The 23845-nt window shown below is 57.5% G+C and overlaps 1 protein-coding gene across 2 annotated transcripts in view; it reads right to left on the bottom strand.

Annotated features, from left to right (window-relative positions):
* The window catches only part of LOC111145187 (unc-5 netrin receptor B), an 81206-nt gene that overhangs the window by 8479 nt on the left and 48882 nt on the right, over positions 1-23845 (bottom strand). Inside the window, exons 2-12 of one of the 2 annotated variants that reach the window (XM_022499906.1) lie at positions 11468-11692; positions 8117-8260; positions 7568-7671; positions 6626-6806; positions 5825-5992; positions 4920-5084; positions 4665-4697; positions 2688-2882; positions 1921-2310; positions 1185-1272; positions 126-294 (exon numbers count right to left, since the gene is read on the bottom strand). In XM_022499906.1, coding sequence (XP_022355614.1) covers positions 126-294; positions 1185-1272; positions 1921-2310; positions 2688-2882; positions 4665-4697; positions 4920-5084; positions 5825-5992; positions 6626-6806; positions 7568-7671; positions 8117-8260; positions 11468-11692 — 1862 coding nt within the window. The remainder of the gene's footprint in view (positions 1-125; positions 295-1184; positions 1273-1920; positions 2311-2687; positions 2883-4664; positions 4698-4919; positions 5085-5824; positions 5993-6625; positions 6807-7567; positions 7672-8116; positions 8261-11467; positions 11693-23845) is intronic. The other variant, XM_022499907.1, reaches the window with a different exon arrangement.

The raw sequence follows: 23845 nt of genomic DNA, 5'->3' as shown, positions 1-23845 counted from the left end.
ACAGTCAAGGCCATGGAGAGGTCCACCAAGGCGGGGCCAGCAGCAAAGCGTCTTTCTTTCAGCTTCGGGGGCCTCCTAGAGCAGGTTCAGAAGGCGGACCCGGCCTCCCAGCCTCGGCTCCTCACCTCCCAGTGGCCTTGGTGGGCCTGGGTCTTGAGCTGGAAGATCCAGTCGCCGGTGCTGACTTCCGCACAGTGGGGTACGGTAAGGATGACGGGGCGGCACAGCAGGAGGCCCGTGGGCCCACAGGTCACCGAGGGGCTCAGTACTGTCTGGGTCCCTTCTGAAAGCGGGCTGGGGAGATGGCAGAGGGCAGGGCGGAGGCAGTGAGGGGAGGCCGGAAGGTCAGCAAGGGCTGGGACTGGTGTGGGGCTCCTGCCTCTGCCCTGGCTCCTGGGAAGCTGAAGGCACATCTCCACCCCTCGGGGCTCCCGGAGGTCATGGGTCAAGGAGAGACAAAAGGATGGCATATGCCTTAAGATTGTTCTCAGATTTCTGTTGTTCAGGCAAAATTCTCACACTCATATCTCTGTTCTCGTTTTCAAAGGCTTTGTACTCTTAGGATGTTTTGAACAAGTGTTGCTCAACTGCCCTCTGGAAAGGGGCTAGCAGTCTAGGCTGCCGCCAGCATGCACGGGGTGGGGGGGAGTCCCCACACTTTTGTCAATATGAAGCTTTTATCACATGAAAAAAATCTGTAAATTCCAAAAAAAGCAAAAAACTCCTACTATCTCATGGCTGAATCACAATTTCTCAGACTACAAATTATGCTGAACGTTTTTTCATAATCTACTGGAGTGTGTGTGTGTGTGTCTGTGTGTATGTGTGTGTGTGAGGGTGTGTGCGTCAAAGAGACTATGTGTCAATCACTTCGTATCCTCTGACCCTTCTTGCAGTGAAATGTTCAAAGCCTCTTTACATAGTAAGGATATTAACCTTTTGTCATAATGTAGCTACTCTGTCAATTGCCTTTCAGTTTCATGATTTGTGGTGCTGATTTTTATGATATAAATGTAGAGATAATAAGGTCTGTCAATGTCTTCCTTGGAGGACTACCTCTAGCTTTAGGATCAGGCGCAGAGTGGGGGATGGTGGTATCTGAACCCAGGGTGGACAGGTAGGAGGGAGAGGAAGAGGAAGAGGAGGAGGGCAGCCCAGGCCGGAACTGAGGTCTCTCTACTCACAGGGTGTTCTCTGCCTTGTTGATAAGGAGGTACATCTCATAGAACTTGCCCTGGGGGATGGCTCCATTGGGCACCAGCAGGCTGACTCCTAGGGGGAGAGGGAGGTCAGCAGGGAGGAGCTAGATGGAGTCTAAGAGCTTAGAACAGGGGTGGGGGAGTAGCTCTTTGCTTAGGTCAAGGGGAGAAAGCCATCTCCTGAAATCCAGGTGGTCAACGAAGAGGTGGAGAGAACAGCTCTGGGGATTAGGTACAAGGACAGCCCAGGCCACTGACAGCAGGGGGTTTGTCTGATAACACAGGGGCCCCTGGCATTATGACAGGGTACAAAGATGGCAAAGACTCAAAGTCAGAAGGCCCCAATGACAGCTCCAGCCCCAGACCCATGTGACACTGGGAAACTAACAGCTGATGGCTTTGCAGCCTGAGATGGGCAGCCCTGCCCTTCCAGTATTGCTCTGTAGGTCTGGGGAACTACGAAGAGCTATTCTCTCCCACTTAAAAGATGAGGTTTACAGAGCGGCTACTCCAAGGTTCCCCTGCGTTAGTGGGTCAGAGAAAGGTCTGGATCCCACGTCTTCTCTTTCATAGTCCCTTCTTCCCCCTGGGCCTCATGTTTCCAATCTGAGAAATGGGATCAGGGAAGTCCTATTTTCTATCGGTGGAAGGGGCTGCTGGAGGGATGCCTAGAGGGGACATGCTGAGCCTGGGCTGAAAGGCAAGCAGAGCAGGAGCCCACCTGTGCCAGGGATGCTGAGCCTCCCACCCAGGCAGCCAAAAGTGCCACTGACGCTGCTCCCTGGGTCGCGGGGCAGGCCCAGGAGCTGCTGGGAGCCGAGGCTGGCAGTGCGCAGGTGTAGCAAGTGGGCATCCCGGGTGAAATCGCCAGGGTATGTGCCGGGCGGCAGGACACCCAGCAAGTCGGCCCCATCCGGCAGGCCTGGCCCAGAGCCGGTGGTGCCGGAGTTGTAGACCTTGATCTTGAGATTGGGCAGGGGGTCCAGCAGGGGTGAGTTGGTCATGGGGATCTTGTCGGCTGAGTCCTGCAGGGCATACATGGGCCCTCGGTAGATGCCGGCACTAGCAGTGAGGTCCGGAGGCGCCGACGGGTGCAGGAGCTGTGGATTGTCTGCAGGGGTTGGGGCTATGATCAGACCCAGCGGTGCCTTACTGGCTTGCTCCCATCCTCTACCCCTGCTGGGGGCCCTCCTGTTGCCAAATCCCACCCAAATGTCCAGCTGCCAAAGGCTCAATTGCCATCTGCTGCAGGAAGCTTTGGGGACCCACCACCCAGGCTACTCCCTCCCTTCTCTGGGTCACTCTGATCTACGCTCATCCAGTTATCTGTAGAGCAAAGTCTATAAAAACTCCGGGAGGGAGAAGGAGCCCCTACTGTGGTCTGGCTGGTCTGGCCGGTCTGGTTGGCTGTCGTGCCTCTCTGGGTGCCCCGGCGGGCATCTGCCCCCCCCCCCCCCCGCCCCATCCCAGATATCCCCAGGTGCTCACTGGGCCTTGCGGTCTTGAAGTTGACGGGATGGAAGCCACCAGTGAGGGCGGCGGACGAGTCAGTGATGTCAGTGTCGAAGTCCCGGCGGTTGCGGCGGTATACCACCCCCCCCACCACGATGAGGACACCCACGACAACGAAGGCGGATACCACAAGGCCCGCGTACAGCGCCACGTCCCCCGAGGCTTCCAGCACTGTGGGCACAGGAGGATGGTGTGAGACCCAGGTCCCGGGGCAGAGACCAAGGTCCCAGGACAGATCTGCGCTGTATATGCTAGCTCCTACTCTCAGCCCTGCCACAACTGGCCGGGACCTCAGGCAAGCCTGTGCATCGGTGTCTGCAAGTAAAATGGTCTAAAGATCCCTGCCCTGCTTCCCTTCCCGTGCAGAAACAGGCAAAATGACCCATAGTCCGTCCCAACAGTGAACTCATGGCTCACTGCTGAGAAGAGGATAGGGCTGTGGCTCAGTCTGTCCTGTCCCAGCCAGGAGGTTAACTGAGAGCCCTGCTACAGCCTGCTACAGCCTGCAGCCCACCCTCGGGCGGGAGGTCCCAGCGCGCAGAACTCTGCAAGCAGCCCTCCCTGAGCTCAACTTGCATCCTAAGCCGGGTGGGGCCTGGAGGCAGAGGCAAAGCAGGAGGAAGGAATGAGATGCAAGGCGATGGGGTGGAGAGGCGGTGAGCAGCTGGAGAGGAAGGAAGGGGCTCAGGGAGGCCACTCACAGCCACACTTCCCTCCCCCAGGCGGGCTGCTACACAGCTGCAAATAATTCTATGTAGGCCAGGCAGGAAGGTGTCAGGGTTTAGAGGCAGGGTCTGCACAGCAGTGCCATCCGACCGCGCTTTCCACAACCGTGAGCGTTCTCTGTGTTGTCCCAGACGACAGCCACTAGCCACATGTGGCTAATGAATGACTAAAATGTGGCCGGTATCCCTGAGGAACAAAGTCTTAAGCAATGTATTTAATTTTAACTAAGTTCACAGGAAGTTGAAAGAGCCACACGTGGCCAGTGGCTACCATGCAGGACAGCACACAGGCAGAGCCAAAATGCCTGCTCTTCCCTTCCAAGAAGTACATGTCCCATCTCCCCTCCTGTGGGGGGGGGGGGAAGCTCAGAAAAGTAGGCCCGCTTTCCCTGCCAGCTTTCCCTTCCAAGCCCCACTTCCCCAGTGCAGACAGAGCTTTCGAGAGGTAGGGGTGGTTCAGTCCCAGTGTCCTTCCATTTCTGCCACCTTCTGGCCCCACCTCTCCTCAGTGGCCCTCACTTTTGGGTTCCCCAGAGGATCCTGGCGCCCTGGGAGAGTAGCTGGAGGAGGCCCTCAGAGCTTGGTTCTGCCTCCTGATGTTCTCCATGACCACTGTGAGCCAGGCCCAGGGCCTCACTATTGATTTTATGATTCTGGAATTATTTGGGAATGATGGTTTAATTGTCACAGGCCAATCCACCTGAGCTGCTTTACTGCTCTGGGGCTGCCATAGCACAGCCGGGGGAGGAAGCCAATTAGCCCCTTGGTGATGACGGCAGGTAGCAGGTTTCCTGGAGAACCTAGTCCTGCTGCTGGGGGTACAGTATGGGGCTCCGGGTGGACAGTGTGGGCCTGGGTGCTGGCTCTGTCACAGAAAGGAAGCTGAGGGCACAAGGCTAAAAGCACCAGCATTGGCCACATAACTAGTTAGGTTCAAATCCCACCTGGATCCCCAGGTAAGCCCCTTCCTCACTGAGACCCAACTCCCATCACAGGAGGGTTGGGGCAGTGTCCTTTCTGTCAGCTGTGGGTCCCCCTGTGTCTGCATGTGACAGAGGCCATGACATGTGCAGCACCAGGGTGGGGGACCCCATGGAGGGTGGGTGAGGGGGCACCTTCCAGTCTCCCTGTCTCCCACACTGCCCTGCACCCCACACCCTGGAAAAGCCAGCTAAGGAGAGCCAGGGATCCCCCAGAACAAAGAGGACAGCCATGAAATGGGACTTACGGTGGCTTTTGGGGTCACTTAGCGTTTTCTTATCTGTCGAGGGAAATAAAGGGAAAGACAATGACGTAGGTGGCGGAGAAAGGATGGCGGAGGTGACAGGAAACGTGCAGATGAGATGATGCACGTGGGCGGATGGGCAGAGGCCCCAGGGGCTGCTCCACTGCAGCCGGCACCTGAGACCTGGGGCGGCCTAGGGGGACCCCCCCCATCCGGCTCAAGCCCACACCCAGGGGCCCTGGCGTCCCGAGGACTCACTCTGCACACAGAGCCCATCTGTGCAGTTCTTGGAGTCGAGCAGGGTCCCGCTGCAGTCTCGGCCTCCGTTCTGGGGCGGGGGCGCCATGCACTCGCGACTGCGCCAGTGGGCACACTCGGTGCTGCAGGCTGACCACTTGCTCCACTCCGTCCACGCTCCGTCCACTGCGGGAGCGTGGGGCACGGCACGCGCGGTTACGGATGCAGAATGCAGCAACGCACCCGCACCCACGCATGCGCACTATGGCAGGACAGGTCCCCGGACATGCAAGCCGAACGGCAACACCCACCCCCAGACACGGGGCCGGGGCACCGATGAGGGGGGTGGCAGACAGAACACGAACACACACATGAACACACACACACACTCTCTCTCTCCTCTCTCTCTCTCTCTCTCTCTTTCTCTCTCAGACACAGCCCGGGGCCCTCACGGGGACTCAAGCCCAAGGCAAACACACAGAAACCCAAGAGCCCGGACAAAACCAGGCATGCAGGGGACCCACAGACGGGGACGCACAGGGTGACGTGAAGAGCAGAGGAGAAGAGAGGGACTTTGCAGGATTAGGGGTGGCGGTCAAGACGTGTCTAGGTCAAGGGCAGGGGCACAGGCTCCTCCCACCCCAGGCAGCCTCGGACCCGGCCCTGGGGCTGACACCGAGAACCCTCAGCCTGGACGGCAGGAGAGCCCACCCCTCAGACGGCCGCTCAGAGCTTCTGTGTCTGTCTCTTTAGCAGCCTGCACAGAATGAGAGGGCAGAGGCCCCAGGACAAGCATCTTCCACCCCCACAATGAGAGAGAGCGGCCAGCCCCAGTGCGACAGCCCCGTGGGCACAGAAAGGAGGGCTGGGAACCAGGGTGGGGCCGTGGAGGGGGAGGTGGGATGCCGGCCGGCCCCTGGCCTTACCTGGGCACACGGTGGTGCAGGCGGTCTTTTGGAAGGCCTGACCCTCACAGAAGGCGCCTCCATTGAGCGGTGCCGGGTTGGTGCAGGTCCGAGTGCGCTTCTGCCAGCCACGGCCACAGCGGTTGGAGCAGGGTGACCATTCTGCCCAGCTGGACCAGCCGCCGTTCACTGCAAGGGCAGCGGTGTCACCTGCTTGGCCCTGCTCTGCCACCTGTGGGCCCCCTAACCCCATCTCCAGCCCCGATGAGGCTCTTCTGCTGAGGCCTGGCCTTTCCTAAGTGGACCCCTCCTGCTGTAGCACGGGGGACAGATCTGGGCTGCAGCCGTCAGCCCCAGAGGGGACCAGGGAGGTCAAGCTCTATCCCCAACCTCATTGTACAATGGCAAATGAAGGTCCAGAGAGGGCTGATGCTTCCCCAAGGCTACCCGGTAATAAAACCAGATGTAGGGTTCTTTCTAGCACACTCAAAGCATCTCAGCTATGGCTCTGCCCCCCCTATGCCCAAGGGAACAGCAAGGAATAGCCTACAGGCCAAGGTGGTGGTTTCTCATTCTGCTGGGACACCAGGCTGAGGAATGAGGATACTGACTGGGCCCTGTTCCAAGCCCAAGCCCAGAGTGCCTGACTTGACTGCTAGCTTTGCTGTGTGATCCTGGTAAAGGCACCTCCCCTTGCTGGGCCTCAGCCTCCCAGCTGTCCGTCGGCACCCTGCTGGCCTCTTCGATAGGCCTTGGTGAGGCGGGCAGATGGCCCAGGCTCTCCGGCTCCCCTGGCTAGGCTGCCCCCGCGTGGGCCCATACCATAGACAGTGATGGCGGCAGTGGTGCTTCGGCGTTTGGCTACGATGTTCTTGGCCACACAGGTGTAGTTGGCTGTGTCTGACAGGCGGGCCTGGCGGATGATGAGGTTGTGGTCGATGGTGAGCAGAAAGTTGGTGTCCTGGGTGGGGTCAATGATGTCCTCATTCTTCAGCCACTCCACCTGGAGGAGGGGAGTTGGAAGGGGGGCGTGAGGGCCAGTGCCTACTCACCTGCATCCCCGGGAGGGGGCCCTCTGTGAAGGGGATAGGACACCCGGCCATAACCAGGACAGAAGTTCTATCCATGTCCGCCCACGGCGGTGACGTGGTGAGGCAGGCCCTCCACAGGACAGGCACTGTGCTGAGCAGTACAGAACCCAGGGGTTGTGACAACCACCCACTAGCTGGACAGCCTCAATTTCATCAGTCAGAGGGCAGCATTTATTAGCATCTACCCGACAGGGCTGTCGCAAGGATTAAACACATTAGTGTGGAGAGTGGGAGAACTTAGCTCCCCGTAAGTACAAAATAAGCATTAGCTAGCAGCGCGTGCCTTCTGCCTTTAAGGCAAAGGCCCCATGGAGTGTATCCATGCTCAGACCCATGCATTATGAGACCCTTCGGTGTCCATAAAGCGGGGCTTTGGCTTTTGGGTGGGGAAGGAGGATTCAGCCACAGGCACTTCCCTTGCAAGAGACTGAGCCTGGGATCAACTCAAGTAGCCCTTGGGGATCTGGCCCCAGCTCTGCCCCGGCTTCAGGGTTATGCCTAGGCAGGGTCTGGTGCAGGCCAAATTCTTCAGAGGTGGTAGTTACCTTCTGTCTCAAGCCTTGACATTCCCATCTATGAAATGGAGAGAGCTCTGGGAGGCACCATGGCTGGTAGTGAATACCACGTCTGGCTGGTCCCTGGCATGCCTGGTATTCCTCTTGTCCCCACTCACCTCAGCCACAGGCACCCCCTCCGGTGGGCGGCACTGCAGGAGAACCTCCTGGTCCAGGGGCACTTCCTTGCCCAGAGGCTCCTGATCGAAGTTCTTGCGCAGATCTGGGAGAAGCAAGAGGAGCTGGTCACCAGGCACAGTGAGGGGGAACTGAAGCCTGAGGTGCCCAACTCTAGCCACTAGGTGGCAGTGCACACCAAGGGAAGGGGCTTGACCTGGGGCATAGCCTCTTCGCCAAATTGGGGGCCCTCCCAGGTGGAGTTGGTGGAATAGGTTTCCCTCCCTGACTCTGGGATGGTAAGCATGTAACAACGTGGAGGCAGCTCCTTTATACAGAAGTAGGCGATAGGGGCCATTAGAAATTCCAAGGCCAGAGGTGGCCCCGTTTCTGGGTCTAAGAGGCTTCTGCTCAGCGGGCACCCACGGGCCCTGAGGTCTCTGCAGTGGGCATCTTCAGCCAGAGATGCCCCCACAGAGGAGGAACTTCCTCTCCAGGAGGCACAGGGAAGGGGCCCCGGGGGACTGGGGTGGGGGTGTCAGACGGCGTACATGCGATGCGGACATAGGCCCGGCGACTCTTGGTGGTGCCGGCGGAGCTCCAGGCCACACACTGGCACCAATAATCCTCCAACCCGAACAGCTCCTCCACCTGCTGCCGTGACACCTCGATCTGGACCTCCCGCACCCGCAGGCCTGAGAGGGGGAGACAGATGTCAGCAGGGGGGTGGTCTGAGCATGGGAAGCAGGGACATGGCACCGGGACATCTGTTTCTCTTCTGCCAAGTGCCTCCCGTTTCCATCTATTTCCCTGGCCAGAGCCACCAATGCCACTCCCCTGGAGACTGCCCCGGCTAATGCAAACCCTCTGTCCCGTGCCAGCCACGTCCTGCCCTAAAGCCAGGGTGTGCTCTGCAAAATGCACAAAGCCAGGTCACTCCCCTGGTTGTGCCTCCAGTCCTCACAACACAAAGACCTTGATCCCCCACGTGGCTGTGAGGCCCTACACTGTCTGTCTGCTACAGCCTCACTGGGCATCTTCCTTCCACCAGCCACAGGGCCTTTGCACACCCAGTTCCCTGGCTGGAACTCTCTTCTGGCCCCCATGTGCCTAATGGACCCCCAATCACCATCACCTGGGCCTCACTTCCGGAGGGAAAGCCCCTCTGACCCCCCCCCCCCCCCCCCCCCGCTGTCAAAGTGCCACACAGAGCATGACTGGGCTGTGCAGGTCTCTTTCCCTGCCCAGCCTGGTTTTCCAACAGCACTGACCACTCTCTGGAACTGTATCATCTACTGAATGTGGTCCTGTGTTAATTATTATTTCCTGCAGGGGAATAAAGCAGGGCTTTGCTCTGTTTACTGCTGGGGCCACAACATGGCACAGAAAAGGTTTTCCACAAATATGTGAAGACAGCATGTGGCCTCTCTCTGTTAAGAGCTGGAGATGGTGGGAGACCCCTCTTCCTGGGAGCCCTCCGATCTCTCAACAGCTCCCTACTAGGGCCTGGAGGCCTCTCTGGATACTGGATCCAGCAGCCTACCCAGACAGGATCCATCACTCTCCTACCAACTGTTGACAAAGCCCCTTATACTCAGAAAAGGAGTGAATCCTTCTGGATTAGGATGCTCATCCAAAGCTCTTCCCCCAAAGCCTGTGGGAGGACTGCAAAGCCTCCTCCTCCAGAAAGCCCTTCCTGACTACCCCTGTTTCAGAATCCCCAAAGCTGCTGCTCTTCCCTGCCACATGTCCCAGTTCTTCCTCTCATGCTTACACATGGGTTCCGATGAGCCCCTTGAGGGTAGGATTGTCTACTGTACTCTCTGTGGTACTGTGGCATGGTGGTCAAATGTGGGTTTGGGTGGCTGGGCAGGTCTGAATCCTGGCCTCAACTTCAATCTTCTGTCTCCCCCTGTACATAATGCACCCCCAGTCACCATCAGCTTTGGGCCAGGCCTCATTTCTGGAGGGAAGGCCCCTCTGACCCTGGCCCACCCACCACCTGCTATGAAAGTACCCTACAGAGCATGACTGGGCTGTTCAGTTCTTTTTCCCTGCCCAGCCTGGTTTTCCCACAGCGCTGGAAGGGGGCACTCATGGGCCTGGTAGCAGGGGGAGTAGGGGCCGTGCTGTTACAATCACTCCTAATTGCAGGGTTGGTGAGATACGGGGTACACCAGCGGGGTACACCATCCTTCTGCTTGGTTTGGACCCCAACCGCTGACCTCTGATCTGGGCCAGAGGGCCTCAGGGGGACATAGAAATAAGGGCAAGTTTCAAGAGGAAAGAGGCCAAGAAAAAGCCAGAAAGAATATGGAAGAAATGGGGTCTACTGAGTGCCTGCTGGGTCCTGGCACTACGCTCAACACTGAGCAGGCCCCACCGTGTTCCACCCCCATGGGGACCTTCGTTAATGTCCCAGTTTACAAGGACAGGAAGTGGGGCTCATAGAGTGTGAGGAACTTCCCAGAGTCACGCAGCCACGGGGGTGGCTGGGGTACATTTCTTTTTTCTTTCTTTTAAAAATTCCTTTTTTGGGAAGCCTGGGTGGCTCAGTCAGTTAAGCCACTGCCTTCAGCTCAGGTCATGATCCCAGAGTCCTGGGATCAAGTCCCCCACTGGGCTCCCTGCTTAGCAGGGAGCCTACTTCTCTCTCCGCCTCTGCCTGCCACTCTGCCTGCTTGTGCTCTCTTTCTCTCTCTCTCTCTGATAAATAAATAAATAAAATCTTTTTTAAAAAAATAAAAATTCCTTATTTTATTTTATTTTTTAGATTTTGGGGGAGCAGGAGACTCCAGATCTGTTTTCTAAAATTCTCTCAAAATGTTGGTAAAATATAGATAACCTAAAACTTACCATTTTAATACACACAGTTGAGTGGCATTAAAGTACATTCTGGGGTGTATTTTTAAGCCTGGGTGGTTCTGAAATCGGCGAGCTTTTCCCAGAAAAATAGAAGTTGGAAGGAGGGAGAAAGGAGAGAGTGAGAGAGAGCATGTTGTTGGGGGAGACAGACCGAGAAACATGGGGAAGGAAGATGGACACAGGAGTGAAAAGGGAGAGGTGGGAAAGAAAGAAGGAAACAGGAGAGGGCTGAATAAGGGGGGAGAGAAGGATGAGGGAAGAAGTGGTGGCAGCAAGACCAAAGCAGAGGCAGGCTGTGAAGCGAGAGGCCCCCCAGAACCTGGGCCTGGCTGGGGCTGCCTGGCACTGGCCACCTGTAGGTCACCAGCAGCGGTGGTCCCCTGGAGCCCTGGAAAGGACCCCCTCTGAGGGGCCTGGGGACACGGAAGCCCCCATCTGGCTTCGGGGGCACCTCTGGGGGTGCCCAGGACCCTGCGTACATCTTCCTGTTGGGATCTGGGCTCTGTCCCAGCACCACCTCCATGGTGTTCTACTTAGTAAAACCAACCTCGTCTTCAAAGCAAACACAGCTGGAGGAGGAGACGCAGCATCTTACCAACGGGCACAGAATCACTTCCCACAAACCCAGAGGCCCTTTGACACTAAGGATGGTCCCGGAATCTGGGTATGTCTGGGGGGCCGGGGCTGCGGACGGGGCAGCTCCTCCTCATTATGTAGGGTGCACAGCAGGTGCGGGAGTGTGCAAGCGTGAGAGTGTGTGCGTGAAGAACGTTCGCCCCGTCGCCCCCAACTGCTTCCTGATGTAAGATGGAGACAGAGAGAAAAGGACTCCGTAGCGCAAAGTCAGACAGGGACATGTGGCCAATGCTTGGGGAGATACGGATCCAGGATGAATCCCAGATGGGGAAACAGAGGCCCCAGGGGAGCCATGGCCATGTGAAGTCTCACACAGAGCCCAGATTAGAGCCAGGCCCAGGACCCAGCGTCCCTGGCACCCCTGGGCCCTGGTGGTGACTGGACAAGTGGGGCAGGCTCACCCGTGGCCTCATCCAGGCCCTCCTGTGTGACATGGTCATTCTGGCTGACCCACTCGCCGTTGCACTTGAAGTAGATCTGCGTGGCGGGGAAGGCACGGCAGCGCAGCTCCACAGGCTTGTTCTTTACGATGTAGGCGTCCTGGGGTTCCTGGAGGAAGTGGGGCAGGGGCTCAGCCGGTGCCGACGGGAAGGAGTCGGGGAGCACCTCGCTGCCAGAATCCGTGCCTGTGGAGGGAGGGCGGGCTTCATGAGGCTGAGGCTGGTGGGGGGGGGGTGCGGTGAGCAGCTGGAGACCAGCCGGGATGCCCTCTGTGACCCGGGCAAGGTCTGGCTGTCCTGGGGCCTCAGTTTCCCCATCCCCCAGCTCTTACCAGGTCGTGCTTTGGAACCAGTCCTAGCTCTCTGACCCTAGGTGGTTCTCCTTCTTTCCAGACAGAGATGTCAGGGTGGCCCGGAGAGCTGAATGGATGGTCCCGGCCAGGACACCCCTCGAGCCCTCCCCAGTGTCTGCTGAACTGGACCTACTAAGCCTCCCTCTGGTTTCCCATGGTGATGCCACAGGACGTGAAGGGCTGGCACGGATCACAAAGCAGCCAGTTTTGCCCTAAAGCCACAGCTGCCCTTGGCAGCCCCAGCCTGCCAGGCTGGTGGAGGTGGGGAGACAACCCAGGACCCACAGAGGCATGAGGTGGGGTCAGGTGGGGAGGCTGCACCAGCTCTGGTTCCTTGGTGCTTGGCCCCCCCACAGGGCCTCCTCCTCTGAATGCCTAAGGCAGGCAGCAGCATGGCACGGGAGACCACCTCCCCAGCAGCGTTTACACAGAGCCTCCCCTCCTCGGGGCGGTCTCTGCCTCACTCCTCAGCCCTTCCCACCTCAGCCAAATGCACACCCTCCACCCTAAGAGCAGACAAGAAAACTGCACAGCCTGGGAACACAGATAGGCTGTTCCCGCTACAACTCCTCCCCAACAAGGGGTCAAATGGGAACCCCGGCCCGCCGGCCTCTCTGGAAAGAACAGTGCCTCACGAGGTGAGACAAACAGGAAGGGAGAGGGTCCGGCCACGACCAGCGCTGGGAGAGAGGGAAACCAGGCCACGCCAGCCCATTGGTTCACTATCCACTTTGGGAAAATTGACTTTATGACACCAAGTGCCAAACAATCAGATGGCTGGGGCGAGCGATGGGGGGGCTACGCTCCAGAGGGAACAATGAATTAAACTGCAGGGTGTGCATCCGCCCAGACCCTCACTGCCAGCCACGGCCTGTCACTGTCCCAGCACCCCAGTCCCTCCAGTGGGGTGGGGTCCCAGGAAGCACCTGCCCCCAGCCCAGGAGGCCACGATGGGACATGCATTGCCCTAGGGAGCCCCCTATGTCCAAAGGGGCCAAGGGGACACTCTGTTCTCCGCTCTCCAAGAGCAGAATGAACAAAACAAGCCATCTCTTTGTGGCCCAGGAGCTCCTGCTAAGACTTGGGGTGAGGGTGGGGGGTTCAGGCGCTCTGAGAATGTGCACAGGTTGTCACTGGCTCCAGACAGTCAGTCCCAGGGGAAGTGTGTGTGTGTGTGTGGCCCGCGGGAGCAAAGGGGAAGTCAGCAGGAAAGTGTGAATCCTGCTCCATCTAGCATGTTCCGTGGGGCCCCAGGATAGCCCTTTAACTCCCAGCACGGTACTTCGTCTCTAAAGCCGGCAGGGAGGTCAACGCCCTTCCCTGGGCTGTTCTGAGGACCATAAGAGCTAGACAAGCGTGAGCACCCAGGAGGGGGCAAGCGCATAGTAGGTGCACATCGTCACATGGAAATGGCAACTAGCGCTCGCCTGGCATTAGGGGCTGTGTTTTTAGTACTTTACACAGTCAGCTTACCTCACTCTTGCAACAACTCTATAGGGTATTTATGGGAGTCTTTGGTTTCTATGTGGGGAAACTGAGGCTGGGAGAGGTGAAGCAGCTTGCTCTAGGGCACAGAGCTAGCAGGAGGCAGAGCAAAGTTCTGAACCCGATAAACAGACCCCTGGCATCTGGGATACTGCCCAGGACTCCACACGGCCTGCTGCTGGCGTGGCTCGGGGACAGGGTGAGCATCCCCGCGTCTGAGAATCCGGATGGATCCTGTCCTGACACCAGCCGGGACCCCACAGCTCGAAGAGCTCTCTCATTAAAGCTCTCTCATTAAAGGCTCAGCGAGGCTGCAACTGTCCTTATTTCGGAACTGAAGACCGTCCGTGTGGGGGAACGACGGACCGAAGCTCCCTGGCTGGTGGGCAACTGGGAAGGGCACGGAGGATCCCAGGGCTTGTCCATGCCCACCTCCCTCTGCCGGGCAGGGAGACCCCTTCCGTGTAGGTAGAAGACTGGCAGCCCCTGGGGTCTGGGAGCTGGCGCAGTTGACGGCAAGGTGAAACCCCGCCCAGGGAGCGGGACAGCATCTCCCAGGGGCCGGAGAGCAAGTGGAGCCAGGAGGGCGTGTGGGCAGCAGAGCACCGGCAAGACTCCATGCCCCGCTCCCCCACCCCTGCCGCAAGCGCCTTGCTTCAGTCTCAGACCTGAGGGGGGTGAGGCAGGGCACAGACTTCAGATGGAGCCACCTCTAGGTCTGAAGTCACCCTTCCTGACCTCGGGCACCGCCATCTGTGAAATGGGGGGACCAGGCCTCCCTATGGGGGGGTGGAGGTCACCATAGAAGGTACAGGGGAGCCCGTGGGTCCAGTCACTTGCTAGCTCCCTCTTCTAACCATACGGCCCCCAGCCCCCCAGGCCCCCAGGTGATGGCTGCTCTGACTCTCTGCGGCACTACAGTCGGTATTTACGACTTGGTTTTATAACCCTAATGCGGCTCATTTATAAAGCAGGCGCAGATGCGGCGGAGGAAACTGAACAGGAGACACATCCATTAGGGAAGCAGGGCCCTAGTCTGGCAGCCCCCGCCCCCCGATCCCCACTCCAGCCCTCCTCTCCACCCTGGCACAAAGCTTCCTCTCTGGCCTTGGCGGGATGCAGCCAGGGATCCTCATCGATGCCTCCCCAAGCCCGGCAGGGCAGCGGGGGACCTTGATGTAGCTGGTGTCCTCTTACAACGTCTCCAACCCCCTGGGGTCCTGAATTCGGATGCAGCCGGGAGACAAGAAGGACCAGGTCTGACCAGAGAACTCCTCCCGAGGCAGACCACCGGCAGACTCTATGCTTGCCCGGCATGTAGTAGGTGGTCAGTGAATCCAAGTTCAATAAAAGTGGGGCTGGGGGGTGGGGAGTGCTGCCAGGGTCTGGGGAACAGCTAAGCTAGGTCCCCAGCCTCATCAGTGGGCACTTCCCCTCCTTGGCTTGGCCCCTGGCTTGGGCCGTCATAGTTGAGGGAGGCTCCACAGGCGTCCCGGCCGAGGGCCAGCCTAGAGGGAGAAGACTGATGGAGTTTCAGGGTCCCCAGGGGACTCCTCTGCCCGCAGCTTTCCTCTGAACTCACAGTCCCGCAACAACCCCCACACAGCCTCCTACACTTCCTTGGTCTTTAGTATCTTGGTAACTTTTACCCCAAGGCCAAAAGAAATTCCTAGAGGTTCTTTTTATTAAATAGTTAGATCTAAACAGCTTGTGTGTGTGTGTGTGTGTGTCCCAACAATTTGTGTGTGTGTGTCCCAACAACTTGGCAGCCTTTTGAAAAAACAAGACCCATAATTTGAAAGAAAAAGTAAGATCTGTAGTCCATTCCTAAAGAGCCACAGTGATGAGTCGTGTGGGGTGTGCATGCCGTTTGGGTACTGCTTCTCAGTCTTGGAATCAGACTGGCCCCACCACCCTCACTGTCTGTCTCAGAGTCCTTCCGAATGCCCAAACCCCACCTCTGCAAAGACAGGATGCTGCGAAAAGGACAGAAGTAGGATACGATGTTGACATTGACAGCTGTCTTGAGCCAACAGTTGTGGCAATGTCTGGTAGCTGTTCAGCACGGCTGTCTTTCCTTCAAGATGAATGAGATTTCCCATAGCACCCCTGGGAATGTGCGCAGCACCCTGGGGTGTTTTGGCACAGCTTTTGGGAACCACAGCCCTATGCGTTAGGTACTATTATTATGCCTTTACTACAGACAAGGAAACAGGGGCCGAGAGAGATGAAGTCACTGGCACAGGGCTATGCAGTCAGTGGGCCGCATGAGCGAGGGAGATAACCCGGGCATTCAGGTACCTGAATCTGACTTCTGGGTTAGAACTGGGATTTACTTCTACTACGTGGCAGGAACTTTAAATATTTTGCCCAGTTTACTTTCCACAGCCCCCAAGCAGAAGATCATCTTCCCATTTTCCAGATGAAGACACGGGGCACCCAGGGACTTGCCTTATGGCAAGGTCACCTGGTCATTGGGAGAAAGGGCCCTCTCTTCCCATCACCTGTTGCCCTGGCTTTGCTACGGCTCTTTCCAGAGGAGACTCAGACCTGAGAAGAGCCCCCAGTGGAGGGTAGCCTGCTTGTGCCAGGCCAGATCCAGATCTGGAGTTCCTGCTGGCAGGAAGATGTCCCACCAAGTGTGTCTGTCTTTCCTTCCTTTCCTTCCTTCCTTCCTTCCTTCCTTCCTTCCTTCCTTCCTTCCTTCCTTCCTTCCTTTCTCTCTGAGAGAGAGAGAGAGACAGTGAGAGAGGGAACACAAGCAGGGAAGTGGGAGAGGGAGAAGCAGGCTTCCCACTGACCAGGGAGCCTGATGCGGGGCTTGATCCCAGGACTCTGGGATCATGACCTGAGCCAAAGGCAGACACTTAATGACACAGCCACCCAGGCGCCCCCTACTGGGTCCATTTTTAATTGCTGAAGAGAATTTCCTTTGGGCGTGGTCAACTTTTTTGCCACTGTCACTCCTCGCTTAAAGGCCCCCTGCACAGACTGTGGTCCTATGGCACAGTGTTGGGGAGCCCAGGGAGGAAAGGGGAGGCACTATTTGCTGCTGGGCTCTCCCAATCAGGCCCAGGCCCTCCCACCCCAGGCCTCAGCTCACGAGGACCACCCGCGCCTCCAGGTGGGACCACTTGTGGGGGCCATTCAAACCCCCACTTCCAATTTACCTACAGCTGCCTGAGGGCTCTTGTCACGTGTGTCTTGTGTGTCACATAGATATAGAGTCACAGGGAGAGAGGTTACTGTTAGGGCCGTCTTGTACAACATCCCCCATCCATTCCATCCAACCTTGACTCGCATCCCTCCATGGACAGGGAACTCACCACCGCTGCTCGTCTCAGCCAAGTTCTCCTTTGAACTGACCTAACGGAAAAGTCCTTCTTACTTTCAACTGAAATTTGCTGTCTGAGGTTCCAGCCATTGCTACAATTTTAACCTCTGAGTTTCCACAGAAGAGTGATTCCTCCGAAGTGTGGGGCTGCCTCCCCTGGCCTTCTCACCTTGCTTTCACATAGTCATGAGACACAGGTTTGCACCTCCTCAGCACCAACCTGGCTTCCTTGTGGACAAGTTCCATTTTGCCCCCAACCCACTTAAAGTATGGAGGGCGGGGGGTGGTCAGGTTGGGGGTCCGGCAGGCACGTCCTGCTTCTGGCAGCTCCAAGTTTCCTTTAATAGCTTTGGTGGCCGCTCTGGAGAGCAGGGAGCCCTCCACACCTTCCTTGGTGTCCTCCCACGGTGTTAGGACCGAGTAACCAGCCTCTAGGGCCTCTAGTAGGTGAGTGGAGCCTGCGGGACAGAGAAACAGAGCCGGGAGCCCGAGCCCCATCCCCACCTGCCAGGAGGAGCTGTGCTAGGTTCAACACTCCCTCCCAGGGGCTAGGCCTGGGCAGGGCCCAGTGTGGGGACACAGGGTCCCACTTGGCAGGGAGGAAGCCAAGACCCTGGGCTTGCTTAAGAGGTGTCAGAATCTGAGCCACTAGAATAAGCAGGAGCCAGACGTTGGAGGTGAAGGAAGTGGCTTCAGGACCAAAGTGAAGAAGCTGCATTTTCCAGAGCTACCCCTGAGGAGAGGGAGAAGCTAAAACTACAGTGTTCAGACATTCCTACAAGGGAGACTATCACCAGATGCTCCTGCTTCCCTGACGGAGACCCTGCGAGGAACGGGTTCGAATCCCCACTCTGCCACCAAGACCTCGGGGAGGTTGTTTTACCTCTTGGGGCCATCTATAAAAGGGAGAAAAGGCAGAAGCATAGAAAGTCACAGTCAGAGGGGCCTGGAGCCCTACGTTCCACAGCTCAGAGAGGGAATGTAACTAATTCAACATCACACAGCAAATCAATAGCCAAGGCGGACCGAGTGCAATTTCCGCTTCGGGGCTGAGAAGGGTCGACCGCACGGGCAGAGCAGGGCTGGAGGCAAATGTTTGCTCTCTGGATTCCCCCTGTCTGGGATGGAAAGTCATCACCACCCATATCAGCCAGGGCCGCCTCTGGTCTTGCCCAGGGCAGATACCTGAGCATGAGGCCGCCGTGGTGGGTACGGAGGGCCTTGCCGTGCCCACCCACCGGTCTGGGGCCCCCATGTGGGGGACAGGGCCAGTCCCGAGACCCCTAGGCTCAGCAGCAGGAGGTGGGCATCTGTAGCTGAGCTGGGCCGTGGGTCTCCAGGCCTGGCTGGCGTTGAGGCGGCGCCCACACCAATGGGGCAGGGCTGGAAGGGGAGAGGGGAGCAGGCGGGAGGTGAGGGACAGAGAGACACCCCACGCTGGGCATATTCATCATCAGCAATCACAGTCTCTCTAGCCCCTGGACGCGGGCTGATTCTCGCCAGACTTGACCTCCCACTGCATGGAAAATCTCTTCCATTCACTGCAAGGCTGATGTGCTCAGTGGGGAATGCGGAGAGTGGGGGGGAAGGAGCCCACTTATTATTATGTTTTAAAAACACATAAGCCCCCCATGGAAGGACCCCTCCCTGGACACAAAGCCCTTCTTCCATCTGGCCCTGGCTTCTGGCGGCTGTGGGGTTCAGGCTGGGGCCCCCCTCAGAGGCGGTTACAATGGCCGTTACCGATGACAAATGGGGGCTGGCGGGCTTGGGGGACGCTGAGTTACTCCTAACAAAAGAGGCCCCTTGCACAGCCCTTTTCCCACACCCTCTGTAGACACGCCTGGGCCCATGATGTCACTTCCTATGCTGGCCACAGGAAGCGGCCTCACCGTGATGGCCAGCTAGGGCAGTGGCTTACATCCTGAAGGGGGGGGTGTCTGGCTGACCCTGAGAAATGGAAGGACTCAGGGACAAGTGAGGGCAAGTGAAGAGCTGATGGGAGGCACTGAGTCCCAGAATGGAGCCCAGGCCCCATGTTACTGGGGGCCACACAACTTACAAAGTCAGGAGGGACACTATGGTTATTGGGTCTACCCTCAGACTCTTAGTGGGGCCTGGGGAGGCTGCATTCCACACAGGAGTCCCTCCTCCCACACCTTTCCTTCAGCCATTGGACTCCCTCAGCCTGAGACTTTCTAGGGCGAATTTCTGGCTCCCCTTCCAAGCCCTAGGTCCCAGGGTGTTACTATGCCTGGAGGCTTGAGCCCTAAGGAGGCTTGGGGTGCATTCTGCTTCCACCTCCTCTCCCAGACAAGGGGCTCAGAGCCCTCTTATGCATCACATTCCAGAAAATAACCTTTTACCAACAGCAGTGTGATAACAAACACCATCAATACAGTAATCCTGTGAGCTAGGTGTTCCATTTCACAGAGGAGGAGACTGAGGCTCAAGGAAATTAAAGAACATGCTCAGGCTCACAGCTAATGAGAAACCCAAAGCTCTTCTTGTTAAACCACAGGACTCCTTTGGTTCACAAGGCCCTAAGGAATGAGCAGAGGGCAGCTAGTTTCCTCCCCATTTTGCAGATGAGCAAATAGAGTCTCTCCAGAGTTCACTAGCTTGCCGGAAGGGAAGAGGGTCTTGGTGTCCTCACCCCAACACCTGGCCTCCCTACCTCTGGGGCCTGACAAGTCCCAGACTTGTTCTGGATAGCCCAGCCAAACAGAGATCCATCCTAGCCTGGAGGGACCTGTTGCTAGCCTGGTGTCGCACCGAGACACACACACACACACTCCCAGCAGCAGACACCCGCAGACCACACCCATGGTCACAGGCCACCCTCTCCCCAGGATCCCCGCCACTATGCTGGGACAGTGACTCCTTTCTTAGGGCTATTTATGTCAGTGCTCTAAGGCAATGGCCGTGGCTCGGGCCCCCTGAGGGACCCTCTATTTTATTTGGTCATCTCCCCTCCATTCAGAGTTGGGATGAGGTGCACGTGAGTGGCTCCAGTCCTGGCTAGGGAGGTCTCCCTTTCCCTCCCTAAGCCCAGGTCCTCCTGCGGGGACCTCCTCACTGTGCTCTCTACCTTCCCCCTCCCCCTCCAATCGGAGATGCTCACAGCAGCCGGAGCCATCTCGTGAAACAGAGGTCAACCCCCTCTTCTGCTTGTAGCCTCTGACGGCTGCCATTTGCACTTGGAGTGAAGTCCCACCCGGCACCGAACCCTCTGACTTCAGAGGCTCACTCATCATCACGGCACCCAAGCCATTCGCCCCCGTCCACAGGCGTGTTTCCTGCCCCTTGAATGTGCCTCCTTTATTGCCACCACAGGGCCTTTGCTTCTCTCCTGGAATGCACGCGCACCACAGGCCAATCTCTCTGTACTCTTGCAGCAACACTCTGTCCCCGAGATCTCAGTGCCACCTGCCGCTCCCATGTGAGGCCCTCCCTGACTGGGCTGTGTACACCAGTCCTCCTCTGCTCTCCCCTGTGCCATCCCCAGATTGTCCTGGGTTTTTTTGTTGTTGTTGTTTTGCTCATTTGTCTGTTTTTCTTGACAGTGTTCACCTCTGGAATCCCTTCTTCCTGTATTTGATTGTTCCCTGTCTGTGTCTGAACAAGTCTGCTCTCTGGAAGGCAAGCTCCTGGAGAACCTGGAAATCCTGTTTGCTTGTTTAGCTGGACCTACTAGGGTTGCAGGACTTCTCCCAACACCTGGGGTGGCAGGAAGAGGCAGCAGGAAGCAGCCAGAGGGACGCACACACGTTGGGCTCACCGGAGCCCTGGGACACACACCGGCCCTTTGGAAACCCGATCCTAAAGGACACCGCTAACCCACGGAACCTCAGAGACCATCTAATCCTTGTCTTCCAAGATGGAGAGAAGAGAGGGTGTGGCCTGATCTAAAAATCACACAGCACCTGAGCCGCAAAGCCAGTAGAGAAACTGGGTTCTAGAAACTCCCAGGGCAGGAGGAGGGACTTTATTTTAAAAATCCTCCTTGTCTTTCTAATGAAAACACTTTCTTTTCCCCTCTTGGCCTCTTCTGATGACAACTGAGGAAGAAATAAAAATGAAAATAAAAACCACCCATTCCAACCTCCTGTTTACCAAAATTAACAGAGGACGTCGGTCCTCTCAAACTACAGACAGGACGCTTATTTGTTATCGAGGTCCCACAATATACAGTTCCATATTCTGTTTCCCTTGAAAGGCCCTTAACTGAAGACTTTGAAACCACAAGCCAAATGCACAAAGCATCTTTGGTGCTCAGCACGGTCCCACACGGCACAGGCGCGGGCCAGTGTGGCTGACTGCCCCCCACACCGCATCCCAGGTCGCTGGAGAAGCAGCAGGATACAGAGCTGGTGCGGGAGGCCACAGGGCAATGACATCGGGGGCTTGGCACATTTGGGTGCTGAGCAGAAAGATGCCCAGGGTCCAGTCCCTGTCCCGCGGGAGAGTGAAAAAGCCCATAGGTACAGCCTCTGGCTCAGGGACTGCTTGGTGGGGCAGTGATGAGGTCCCTGCTGCCCTTTGTTCCGGGTGAGCTGTCTGCATGCCCTCCTGGGAAGTCCAGGGTCAGGCCTGTTCTTGGAGCGCCCCAGGGCACAAATTTCCTCTCCTTCTCTGCCTCACACTTTCGGGCTGAACAACCCCTCCTCGCAAAGGGGAGACAACCGCCCACACACTGCAAAGCAGAAAACCGGCTATGATCCTTGCCGGCCGCCCTCAGCACCATCACCACGCCTGGCCAGACCCTGCACCAGTGTGGGTTGTGGGCCAGCCGGCAGGCACCCAGAGGCAGCTCAGACTCTGGGCTATGGGGGCCTCAGGCCTGAGTCCAAACTCTTCCTTCCGGAGAGGAGCAATGACTTGTCCAAAGGCAAACCGCCAGTGGGTGGCTACAGCAAGCCTAGTATCTGGGCATCACGTTTGCACAAAGAGAACCACACCAGGGCCAGAGAAAACGGGCAGCAGGCTCTGGCCTTTGCCAATTTCTGAAACGGGCCCTGGAACAAAGGAGGAGAGATGATGAGAGGTGGAGGTGGAGTCACGGGGAGAGGGACAGAGAAAGAGAAAGCTGAGAGCGCCAGCAGGGGAGGGCGAGGTGAACAGCACAGGCTCCTCCTTGTCCTTTTTCTGAGCCTGGAATCTACCTGGGTTTGCGCTTAGGCCAGGAAAGCGAGGGAAGGTGGCTTCCAGCCCTGGTGTCGATCCACACCGCTGGTCTGCCTCTTCCACAAGGCCAAGACTGGGCTAGGGTTCCATGGGTCCCGAGGGAGGCAGACCTTGGAGACTCGAGCTCCCGGGGTTGGATTAACTGGTCTCAGGTCACAGAGCAAGTGGGAAGCAAAGGGGCTGAACGTGGGCATCCTGGCATTCAGCCCAGTGCTTTTGCCCTTGCCTCTCTGGCCCTGGTCTTGGGTGAACAGCTGAGTTCTCAGCGGTGGAGACATGGGGAGACAGATGCCCCAGGCCAAGAGGAAGACCCACATGGCCACTCAGGCACATCTCGAGGGAGACAGGGTGGTGGGCAGGGACTCACCCCGACTCTTCCATTCATTCATCACATGTCCTCATCTCCCTTTGATCACACCTATGGTAGGGCCTTAGAGAGCTCTGGTCAAGCTTCAGTCACACCCATGGGAAGCTCCCAGCAAAAGTTCAAGGTTAGGGATCCCACATCTTGACTTTCAGATTCCTGCTCCGTCCGCTTCCAGCCTAGCCCCACAGTGATGTCCCTCTGCCTGTGGACCCACCATCAGTGCAGAAATAAATCGATAGCTATGTCTGTAGCTCCCTCTTTCTCAGTCAGGGAGCCAGCCAGCCCGCCTCGTCCCGGAAGCATGCTTTGACTGCTTCCACCTGGATGACCCCAGGGAGTGCTCATTCTCCAGGCCCCTCTAATCCCTTCTTATATTTTTCTTGGGCTGAAATCCATGGTGCTGTCCTTGGCTCATGAAGCAACTCTGGGTGAGCCACTTCACTCTGAGCCTCAATCTTGCCTTCTGGAAAATGGGGCCACTTTTACTTGCTTCAACCCCCTGGGGTTGTCAGGAACACCAAGCTCAGAAGTGTGAAACTGTTTTGCCAGGTGGGCAGCCCGGTGCTCTAAGTTTTATAATTGTTTGTTTGTTTGTTTGTTCATTTTGCAGTAAGAAATGGTGGCTATGCCTTCCTGGGGCTGCCAGAGTCCTGGCTGACTTCTTGATCAATAGCCCTAAGGCTTCCCTCTGGGTTCCAGGTGCGGGCCAGGTGCCCCGCTCCCCACCCTGCCCCACATCCCCGCCCCAGCCCACTCGGTGATGACCCACTCAGTGACGACATGGAGCTTCAAAAGGCTGATGCAAGCTGGAAGGAGGGAAGGAAACAGACTCGAGTGGGGCAGGGGGAGCTCCACCTCCAGCCCCGTGGGACTCCCAGCCTGGCTGCTGCCACCTTGTTTGTACCTGCTGATGTAATCACTAGGCCTCCTTGGCTCAGGGATCGGTCTGCTCACCTTGACCTCTAAGCCGGAGCCACAGGAAGTATGAGAGGGCAGGTGCCCGGCCCCCGTGCACCATGACAAGGCCTTTCTCCAGGGAGGGGTGTGGGTCGCCACTGGGCTCCAGGGAGAGCAGAGGGGAGGAAAGAGCCTGAAACATGGCATGAAGAAGTGCACGGGCCCTGGAGGAAGTGGGAGCGGGGTCAACCCCACTCTGCTAGGGGGATAAAGAAGTCAGGAGGAAAAGATGTAGGGGGTAAGTGTGGCTCCGTGGAAGGAAAACATGGAAAAGGTTCCTGCGTGAGGAGGCCAGCTGCCTCATGTCCTGGGCCCTGGGCTTATCTGTAAAATGGACGCGGTATCATTAGCCCAACTGTGCTCATTTCTCAGTGACGGCTGGGGCCAGAGGTGTGAAAGTGCGATGTGACACTAAGGTATGTGGGTGGCTCAGAGGACCTGGGGACAGCGGTGGGAGAGTTCTCTCCAGGAGCCTGGAAGTGCGGCTGTGTTCTCTGCCTGGCCTGGTCCCAGGAGCCTCCTCTTGGGGAGGAGGGCACAGATGAGGAGCGCAGGGTTCCCCCGAGGCCTCTAAGGAGCCTTCAAAAACACGCAGGTGGTGAGGACAAGAGCCAAGACACACTCCTGGAAACTGCGTACAGCTGAGGGCCCCGAGC

Source organism: Enhydra lutris, unplaced genomic scaffold, assembly GCF_002288905.1.
Source record: "Enhydra lutris kenyoni isolate GAN:26980312 unplaced genomic scaffold, ASM228890v2 scaffoldscaffold12, whole genome shotgun sequence".
Classification (NCBI taxonomy): domain Eukaryota; kingdom Metazoa; phylum Chordata; class Mammalia; order Carnivora; family Mustelidae; genus Enhydra; species Enhydra lutris.
The sequence above is the reverse complement of the archived record's forward strand: the minus strand, read 5'-3'. Positions and strand labels throughout refer to the sequence as shown.